General features: G+C 35.6%; 1 protein-coding gene across 6 annotated transcripts in view; it reads right to left on the minus strand.

Moving 5' to 3' along the window:
- Window positions 1–10,932, minus strand: part of LRRK2 (leucine rich repeat kinase 2) — a 141,248-nt gene that overhangs the window by 88,629 nt on the left and 41,687 nt on the right. For all 6 annotated transcript variants that reach the window (XM_025879596.2, XM_073877694.1, XM_025879595.2 and 3 more), the window contains 5 exons: window positions 10,153–10,297; window positions 9,882–10,021; window positions 6,605–6,733; window positions 6,360–6,530; window positions 1,084–1,342 (listed from right to left, as the gene is read on the minus strand). In XM_025879596.2, coding sequence (XP_025735381.2) covers window positions 1,084–1,342; window positions 6,360–6,530; window positions 6,605–6,733; window positions 9,882–10,021; window positions 10,153–10,297 — 844 coding nt within the window. The remainder of the gene's footprint in view (window positions 1–1,083; window positions 1,343–6,359; window positions 6,531–6,604; window positions 6,734–9,881; window positions 10,022–10,152; window positions 10,298–10,932) is intronic.

Here is a 10,932-nt window from a genome sequence, read left to right on the forward strand (position 1 = left end):
GGAATAGTCTGGAAATAAGAGTATATGACGCCTTTAAGAAACTTAGGGAAATTCGGCCTGACTGAATCTTTTAGGGCCCACCAAAATGTTGGAGACCTGGAATTTGCACAGATGAATACTCCAGCAGCATTCAGCTACCCTAGAGTGAAGGGAAAGAAAGAAGCACACTGTTGGAGTGAACAGGAATAGGGTTTCCCAGGTCAATGTGTCAGAAAAATGACAGTAAAGCAAACATGTTATTAACTAGAGAGTTCTTAAGGTGAAGAGTCGTGGAATATGATCACTGTGGGGAAGGAAGTGGGCATAGGAGTAAGTCATCAGAGGGAAAGCAGGGAGCTCAAGTTGAAAATATAAAGAAAATACATCCTTAATTCAAATATTAAGAGACTTAAAACTAAACATGTTAAATGAAAATGCAAAGTATATATGTGTATGTTTCTGCATATACATTTTAATGCATATATATATGTAAGCATATAAAAAGTCTAGTAAGAAAATCTACATTGGTTACCTATGAGGGATAAAATAGTTACTATTATTTTCTTCCTCAGTTTTTGTGTTTTCCTATTCTTAAAATGATCATGGATTACTTTTATAATAAAAAATAAAATATATTTGGGACACCTGGGTGGCTTAGTCGTTTAAGTGTCTGCCTTCACTTCAGGTCATGATCCCAGGGTCCAGGGATCGAGGCCCACATCAGGCTCCCTGCTCGGTGGGGAGTCTGCCTCTCCCTCTCCATTTGCTTCTCCCCCAACTCATGCTCTCTTTCTCTCTCAAATAAATAAATAAAATCTTTAAAAAAATAATAATAAAATAAAATATATTTTTTTAAAAAGCAACTGCTCAGAAAAATTCCACTGTTTGGCTCTATCTTTATAAAATGCGTATTTGCTAGGTCATTAAGAATTAAATATAATATCACTCTCAAGCATTTCATGACCAAAAAAACCCAATATCCAAACTTTCACAATATTTTTGGCTTTAGTTGTACCAAACTGAAATAAACCTAATGAAAAGATTAGTGACAAAAAAATATTAATAAAAACAAGACTTGGACAAAATCTTCCTGCTAATACTTACTTGTTTCTTTTCTTAAATTAGATGTCTTATCCGGAAATAAAGGACCAAGCCATGAAGGTTCAATTTTTCCTATACAGAATCCTCCAAGGCAAATGCTATTATTGGCCACATCCAGGGCAAGCCTCCTTAAGAGTAAGCTGATGATCTGGCTGTCACCTTTTCCAATGCTTATCGTCAATGCTTTCCGGACATCTTGTTCACGGGAACCACCATTCAGTAACAGTTCCACCAATTTGGGACTACTGGCTTTCTCACATACCTAGTAAACAAAAAAGGAAGGTGAACATATTAAAAGCCCATTTCTTCCTTTTGGTAGACTGGTAAATTGAATTTGGTGTGATTTTTTTTTTTTAAGATTTTAAAGAGAGAGAGACACAGAGAGAGAGGGAACACAAGCAGGGGGAGTGGGAGAGGGAGAAGCAGACTTCCCGCGGAGCAGGGAGCCCAATGCGGGGCTCGATCCCAGGACCCTGGGATCATGACCTTAGCCGAAGGCAGACGCTTAACGACTGAGCCACCCAGGCGCCCCAGTGTGATTTTTCTCTACACCCTTAAATTTAGATAGAAACAAAATAAGGCAAAACTCATCCTTGAAATAGATTAGGAAAATAAAAGATTCGTGTCACCAATATCAGCGTAGCATTAGCCCAATAATCTGCCACGTGAGAGTCACTGACCATGAGAAAGGGAAGATGACAAGGAGAAAAAGTTCATAACACATGAAGTCAGAAGACACAAGGCTCTACCAATTATACATATTGCTTATACCTTCTGGGCTTCTGTTTACTCCTTGAAGCTGGAAAAACTAGCACCATACACAGTAAAGGCTACTGCCCTGCCTTCCCTCGTGATAGAGAATAATTAAATGAGAATATGAACATGACAAAACTTGTTAATGCCATAGGCAAAGGACAGTCATCTCTGATCTCTGGTTTCCAGGACAAGAATCTGAATTGCCACAAAGAAATTTCTTGTCTCTAAGTTTTCTACCTTCCCCTGAATACCATTTTCAGAGCACATGCTCCAGGTAGGTCAGCATGCTTGGTGCTATAAAACCTACAGTGACTGTAGTAAGCAGAGAGAAGACAGCAACCTGTAGCCTACTGGCCTGTGCAGGAAAAGCTTCTGAAAGGTGAAGGAATATGATGCTCTATCAACTAGAAGATCAAAGTAATAGGTAACAGAAATATTACATGTCAGGTACTGTACTAAAGTCTGTATACACTTGATCTCTAATTCTTATTAAAAATCCTAGCCATAAAAACTATTATCCCCATTTTATAGATGAATATTTAGAAAAGATAAATGATTTGTCCAAACCCTTAGAGGTAGTCAACAAGAGACTTGGATTTGAAGTCAAATCTGCTCACTCCAAAGCCTGTGCTCCTTTCCCTAGCCAAAATTAAGGATTAAAAAAAGAAAAGAAAAGAAAAAATAAAGGAAAAGAAAAGAAAGAAAAAGGAAAGGAAAGGAAAGGAAAGGAAAAGAAAGGAAAAGAAAAAAAAGAAAAGAAGCCCCTAAGATCCAAGGTACCAGATCAGGGGAAGGACACTGGGGGAAATTCCTGAATTCTCTAGAATTTAAGTATGTTCAAAGGAGTTGAGGGGAGCATTCTGTGTTTCAATGACCAACCTAACGCCCACCAGTCTCCAGGGTACCCACCTTCAACCCATTCTCCTCAGAGCCACCACAGTACCCTTCTACTTTAGATGTGATCAAGTCACTGTTCTGTTTAAAAATCTTCTAAACCCCTCTGCTCCAAGACATTTCCCAAACACAACATGCAATTTTTTAAATCTCATTATTTTCATTTATACTATTTCTAGTGCCCTAAATGACTAACTCTGCTCTTCATCTAGCAAAAAGATGTTCATTCTTGAAGGAAGAGCTTTATAATCTCTTGCACAGTAAGTCCTTGCTACCAAGCTCCCAACACACATTCTTCCTCCTTCAGGCCCCCATCGCTTTTGTTTAACATAGCACTTAGCACACTAAACCAAACATGCCTATCGGTTTTAAAACTAGAATGAAAGGCTTGGATGCTATTATAATTCAATTTGTACCTCTGTAGCCTAGTATAATACCTAGGAAATATATAGGGGCACCTGGGTGGCTCAGTCAGTTAGGCATCTGCCTTCCGCTCAGGTCATGATCCCAGGGTCCTGGGATCGAGCCCCACATCAGGCTCCCTGCTCGGCGGGGAGCCTGCTTCTCCCTCTGCCTGCTGCTCCCCCTGCTCATGCTCTCTCTCTCTCTCTCTGTCAAATAAATAAATAAAATCTTTAAAAAATATACCTGGGAAATATATTTGATTTAACTAATAAATTACTAAAATCCTCTTTAAGAGTCCACAAGAAATTTAAAACGAGGGATGGGATGAAAAAAAGAGGGATTGAGGGAGGAGGGAGGGGCAGAGGGGCCAGAAAACTCAATCACAAATGCCTTCTCTGTAGCCCAGCAAAATTTACATCTTACTGCCTACCTTATATTAAGAGGATTTATGTTTTATCCTCTCTCCTCTCCCAATACACACCTAGAAATAAACCATCCTGAAATAGGAAACCCCTTGTATATTCTTGACTACTTATCTAGCACTGTGCTGTCCACCTAGAAGTTGCTCAAGCATTTTTATAGTGTATTCTTCTTGAGGGCCCAAAAGATCCAAGCTGACTTTAGATATACAATGCCATGAAGACAGAGATATATAAGAAAGTATATCAGGGGCGCCTGGGTGGCTCAGTCATTAAGCGTCTGCCTTCCGCTCAGGTCACGATCCCGGGGTCCTGGGATCGAGCCCCACATCGGGCTCCCTGATCGAGGGAAGACTGCTTCTCCCTCTCCCACTCCCCCTGCTTGTGTTCCTGCTTTTGCTGTCTCTGTCAAATAAATAAATAAATAATCTTTTAAAAAAAAGTATATCAGACACAAAAAAACATGAATGTAATTTCAACTCCATGAGAAGAAAAAATACTGCTCAGAACTACAGTTTCACATTTAAATAATAATGGAGATCATTCAGAATATAATCAAAGATTATCAAAAGTATAATTTACGATCCTTTGCAATCTTCTCTCTCATCTTCAAATTTATAAATAATGCAGCCTACAATTAAAGCCAAATATTTCACACTAGCCTTTGAGAATGAACAACTCCCCCTCCTTCCCTCACTGCCACCATCCTTAGCATGCATCTGTGGTGTAGACAAGAGAGTAAAGCAGGCACTTGGGAGGCAGATTTTCCATTACCTACCAGGAGAGTGTCCTTAGGCAAGTTACTTAACCTTTTTGTGCCTCAATTCCTTACCTGTAAAATGGAAATAATACTAGAACCCATTCCTAAGGTTGTTGTAAGAGTTAAATTGTATAAAGGACTCAGAGCAGTGCCCACGGGGTAATGAACACCACAACAGTGTTTATTATTACTTTTATTCAGACTTTATCATAGTGGCTCTTCCCACCATGATTTGATGATTTTCATCTTTGGATCTCTCTTTATGCATTTTCATGCCCAGGATCAACCTTCTATATTCTTCTATTGGAATCATGTATATTGCATCATTAAATTCTCTTCAGAAAGCCTAACAAGATTATCTATCTTTGCTCTGAATAGATCTTAATTATACAGCATTGGTATACAAATAGTATTGACTACCTTATTTTGCACTAGTATAAAATAATGTATGTTCAATCTATCCACAAAATTTAATCAATATTTATCATTTTTTGGATGCAAATACTCTCTGGCAACTTAGATAAATTATTTAAATTTAATGTACCCATAGATGTAGAGATCTGATTTTGTTTAAAAAGATATAAATAAGTGCATCAAGTCCAAAGAATGTGTGAAGAAGAATAAAATAAAAAGCTTGTAGAGAAAGATTTGGATAAATTGAGAGAAGAGTCAGAAGCATTTCCGGTGGGAATGTAAAATTATTGCACTCAAGTGCTTTTAGGTGTTATTTCCCTAACAAAAAATGTGAAGGCGAAGTTTCTTTTCAGTTCTTTGCCATATCCCAGTAACATTAAGCAATGATCTGCAGATCACACGAAAGAGACACAATAAAAGTGTATTACATTATTGAGGAAAATAATTTAATTATCTTTAATAATAGAGAAGCAACTATTTTTTAGGTGGAATTCGCAAATGAAATTTGACTAAATTTAAGTAATATGGTTATTTATTTGGTCTTAATGTACAAATTAATTATGCATGAAAATAACTTACAGGTTCAGTTTCTTTTTATATAGAGTGCTAATGAGTACTAACTTAGTTTACAGTTGACGAATTGAATCCATAGGCAAGTGGAAAATTAAATAAAGTAAGACTTTAAAGTAAATGATTGGAAAATATAGTATCCTGTTGGTTATTTAATAATGTCTATTAAATCACTACATAATTCCTTTGTTAGAAATATTACTATATTTCTAGAAAATACACATGGTGCTACCTGAATGCTATTATAAACTCTAAAATTTATACAACGGCAAACTTGAAAAAACACATAATGCACTTCAATAAATACTGACTAAATGCATACTGTATGTAAAGCCATGAGTTAGCTATTCTAGATGATACACAGATGAACATTGTACATTTCTACTTTCATATAACTCACAAAATATAAAAAGGTGTACATAAATTGTCATGGACTTACAGAAGTAAATATGTTGTATGGAGGTCACGGGTGCAGGGAGAGCTTTATTGGGGAAGGAGAATTTGGGTTAGATTTTGAAGGAAAAGGAGAACAATTAGATAGATGTGTTTGCTCAGTGCATGAGGGAAGAGAGGGAAGGAAGGCAGGCCCACCATGCTACACGATCACTGGGGTGGCCAATGGCAGGGGTGGCAATGTGAACAGCATCCCCAAAGGTGTGCGGTATACTGCCTACACGGCCACACGCAGTAGCCCTGAGGAGAGAATTTTCTGAAAACAGAGAGAAAATGGTTGAAAGATGATCAAAACAAAACCATATGCTGTGTAGAGTGTGCCTGGAGAACAATTTGTAGAGAGATGCATAGTAAGAGACACATTTGAAAAGTTATTTATCAACATACAAGGTAGGTAAACAAGTAAAATGAAGGATTCAACTAGATATACTTCAAGGACCCTACTGCCTCTGAAATTCTGTGAACCTAAACTCCTACCACAAATCACAAGCAATTGTGCAATTACCTGGTAAATTCTGTAGTAAAGAATAATAGGATGTAAGGAAGAGCTGTACAATGGTAGAGTCAAAGAACAGAGGAAATACAAAAGTCAGGCCTTGAATATTTACCTGACAAATTAAAGACGTTGCCTCCTTTGTTCCATCGGCATCCGCTCCCAACAGAAGCAAGCATTCAACCATGATACTGTTATTCTGATCGCATGCTCTCTCTAGCAGCACACTTTTTAACTCATCATCCATAGCTAATTTTGCAAAGCACTTGCAACAAAGGTTTAGAAACTAAAAAGAATGGAAATGAGGATTAGAGTTAGCTAAATACATAACAGCTAGCATATAGGTAAAAAACACTGTACCTGTTGATCCTTTTGTTCCATGATACTAGAAGACATCTGATGGAATATCACAGAGTCAAAGGAATGATGCACCAGCAGCTTGGAAAAAGACACTGACAATTCCAGTATTGTCAAGATTGTCTGAAATCCCTGAAAGTGTGACAAAAATAACATAAGCAAGCCTAGGCCAAAAGAATAAATAAATAATATAAAACAGAGAGTTTGTATATGCTACTTAACTAAGTAGATGTATTTATTGGGTTTGTACTTAAAAGCTGTAAACCTTGAAATAATCCTATAAACACACCTTGCTCTCTCATTACTAAGAAATATAGCAGGCACATAGAGAATAAAATGCCGGGTAACAAACCATAGTCTAGCAAAGCAGAAAAAACACCTAATGCATTAAAAGTTGGCTTTTAAAGATTCCTGTCTGAAGCCATACTTACAGGATGAAAGCCAGATATTAATTAATATTAGAGTAGCTGAATCAGCAGGGTTACACACTCAAACCAGTTAGTAAAGTGTATTTTTTATTACAAGATTGCAGATTAGTTTCTCTAGATAGCCCAGTATTTCCCCTTTCTTCTGTGCTGTGTGTGTGTGTGTGTGTGTGTGTGTGTGTGTGTGTGTGTGTGTGTGTGGCTTTCTTCTGAAATTTCAACACCAAGGAGACAAAAGTGAGCTCCTAGATTTCATTCATGTTGAGTATATTTGAGAAAAGCTCTAAAGGCACTCTGAGGTTTACATCCTTATAGCAAATTATTTATAAACAACTAATCAGTCACACCATTACTTTTTAGAACCACCTCAAGCATATTCCTAAGAGTTGTCTGGGCTCTCCACTCCTGAGATATTCTAAGGAAATAACGAACTTTTGAGTTTACTATTATTTAGCTTCGGTGAGCTCGAAAAGATCAATTGAACTTTAAAATTTTTATTTTGAATATATTAATGACATTGTCTAAATAATACAATTACTATTTTGAGCTTTTAAGATGCTGAATTTCTACAAATATATACTAACAGTTGGTAAGAAAAGTAGTCTTAGTTTATGCAGGTCTGAGAACATGTGGTCCACCTACCACTAGACTAGAGGTCCCTGCAAATTCAAGTGAATACACCAGCAAAGCAAGTAATGCAAATGTGTAGAAGGCACATAATCCAAAATAAAAACTTAGAAACACTGAACTGGCCAAATAAAATATGTTGGCAGGCCAAATTCAGCCCACTGGTCAACAGTTCACAACCTCTACTATAGAGATCCTAAAATTTATACCTGTATGAATTAATACTGAGTAAACTAAGAGCTCTATACCTGTGCAAATTTATTTCCTTTCTCTAGGATTATTTTTAGTCAATTCTGGCTTGGCTTTAATCGTCCTAGGCTAAGGCACATTATAAAATGCAGATTTATAAAACACACTGTTGTTTTTAATATAAGTATGTGTGTGTTCAGCACTTTATAATGAAAATCTTTACATACATTATCCCATTTACTAATAACGTCTGTACAGAGGATAGAGCCTAGACATTTTTACTCCTGGTCAACTGCCATTTATGAAAATACTCGTTGTGTGTGATTTATGAAAGTTCAAACTCCATTACTAAAAAAAAAAAAAAAAAAACACAACCAAAGCAGAAAACTCTTAAAGAGACTACTTGTTTTGCTAACATTAGAAAAAAAAAAACTGTCAGCAAAGTAGATATAAGAACCTATATCTAAACCTATATCTAAAGGAATCTACCTCAATATAATAAAAGCCATATATGACAAACCCACAGCTAACATCATAGTCAATGGTGAAAAGCTGAAAGCTCTTCCTCTAAGATCAGGAACAGGAAAGGATGCCCACTTTCACCACTTTTAAAAGACCCAGTCACAGCAATTAGGCAAGAAAAAGAAATAAAAGGCATCCAAGTTGAAAAGGAAGAAGTTAAACTGTCACTATTTGCAGATGATTGATATTATAAGTAGAAAACCCTAAAGACACCACCAAAAAACTATTTGAACTATTAAATGAATTCAGTAAAGTTGCAGGATACAGAATTAATGTACAAAATTGGTTTTATGTCTGTACAACTAATCATGAGCTATCAGGAAGAGTAATTAAGAAATCAATCCCATTTATGATTGTATCAAAAAGATATTCATTGCTGCATTATTTTCAATAGCCAAGATATGGAAACCTCATTAGTGTCCATTGATAGATGAATGGATAAAGAAGATGTGATACACACACACACAAACACACACACACAAAACTGGGTATTACTCAACCATTAAAGGAATGAAATCTTGCCATTTGCAACAACACAAATGGCACAAAACCTAGAGGATATTATGCTAAGTGGAACAAATCAAACAGAGAAAGACAAATACCATATGATTTCACTTATATTTGGAATCTGAAAAACAAAACAAATGAACAAAAAAAAATGCAAAACAGAAACAGACTCAAAGATACAAGGAACAAACTGTTGGTTATCAGAGTGGGAAGTGGTTGAGGGGGAGGCAAAATAGGTGAAGGGGATTAAGGGGGACAAACTTCCAATTATAAAATAAATAAGTCATGGGGATATTATGTAGAGCATAGGGAATAAAGTCAATAATTTTGTAATAACTTTGTATGATAACAGATGGTAACTAGATTTAAGATGGAGATCATTTTATAATATATAAAAATAACAAATCACCATGTTGTATACCTGGAATTAATAGGATTTTACATGTTAATTATACTTCAATAAAAATAAATAAATACATGATAGGAAAAAAAGATCTGAGCAAATTTATTTCTTAATCTCCTCTAAGCCAATCTTTCATTCCTTATAAGGAACAGTTATTATATATCACATGTGAAATTTTGCTTGATGAAAAATGTTTAAAACATTTCACTTCAAGAAAAAAAATCAAGGAGAAAAATTACTAGAGGTAAGTAGCCCACAATAAAACACTGAGAAAGACAAACTTCGGAATAATTATAACTTCTATTTATCTAAAATCAAGCAAATAAAGCTCAGCTGGCTGGAATTTCTTTAGCATATTCTCTGCTCTTTCATGAAAAAGACAAATGGCAAATAAACATGCTGATTTTAGAGATTTAATAACGAAACACAGGATCTTTAGCGATTCAATCCAATTCTCTTCACCTTCTATAATTAAAATACTACAAAATGATAAATGGTTTTCAATTAACTAGAATATCCCCATTAATGCAAGGTGGGAATTGTACCAACTGCTCTGAAAGAGAAATCTTCATAAGATCCCAAACTCCCTTCAAGACAATGCACATACGTTAATCTGTACTTCGGCCATATCCTTAAATCGTTGTAAACTGGAAACCAGAATTTTTGCCAGCAGATGCCCAGTTCTTATGCATAAGTTCTTCTTTGTAATCAAGCATCCTATAAGACTTAACCCCAGACATTGAATTTCTAAAAAAATACAGGAAAAAAATAATAAAATTGTTTTAAATCTGAAAACTGAAGAAAAAAATTAAAGACATCCACCAACAGCTAAAGGCCTATAGAAATCATCCTAAATCCTAAGTTCAAATTGTACCAACCTTGGTCATCCGGATACATCTGCAGTGTGTGAAGCACTGAATCAATAGCACCTTCCAAGGATAATACTTCTAACGCATCAGGAGAATGTGCTATAGAAGAAATTACTTTCAACCCACATTTCTGAATCCCAGGATTTCCAATGAACTAAAATCAAAAGGACAATTAATATTTGCTATTTAAAATGAGTTCTTAATACTTACCTTAGTTAAAGGCAGCAACAAACTAATAAAATATAAACTAGGTAGTCTAAATAAAGATTATTTTCCTTGATTTTTGCCTTGTATTACTAATTAGTTTTTAGTTATTATTAAGGATAAGAGCTACCATTTTAATGCTTACTGAGTGTCTATTCTGTACTAACTACTTTACATGCATTTTCTTTTCACAAGAATCTTAAATCCATACCAGTATCATTCCCGTTATAAAATGAGTTCACTGAGGGTGAAAAGGGTTCAGTATTCCTAAAGTCACACAGATTGTACATTGCTGAGATGAGACCAAATTGGGGATGCTCAATCCCACTGCCTACATACTTAACCAGAAAAATGCAATGCTGAATCTCACCATAGAAGATACTAATTGAGAATTTACTCTTTAAGTGTTTTATGTGCCAAATCTCATTTATTACACCCCAAGAGCCTATGTAATAGGTTCACCAAATTTTACAGATGCAGAAACAAGAAGAGCTCAAGTCACAAAGCTAATATGTGTCAGGTCTAGGACTTGAATATAAATGTGTCCCTGTAAAAGCTCAGGATCCAAAAAAAAAAAAAAAAAAA

The sequence above is a fragment of the Callorhinus ursinus genome, unplaced genomic scaffold (genome assembly GCF_003265705.2).
Source record: "Callorhinus ursinus isolate GAN/ISIS: 27379988/994484 unplaced genomic scaffold, GSC_fseal_2.0 scaffold27, whole genome shotgun sequence".
Taxonomy (NCBI): domain Eukaryota; kingdom Metazoa; phylum Chordata; class Mammalia; order Carnivora; family Otariidae; genus Callorhinus; species Callorhinus ursinus.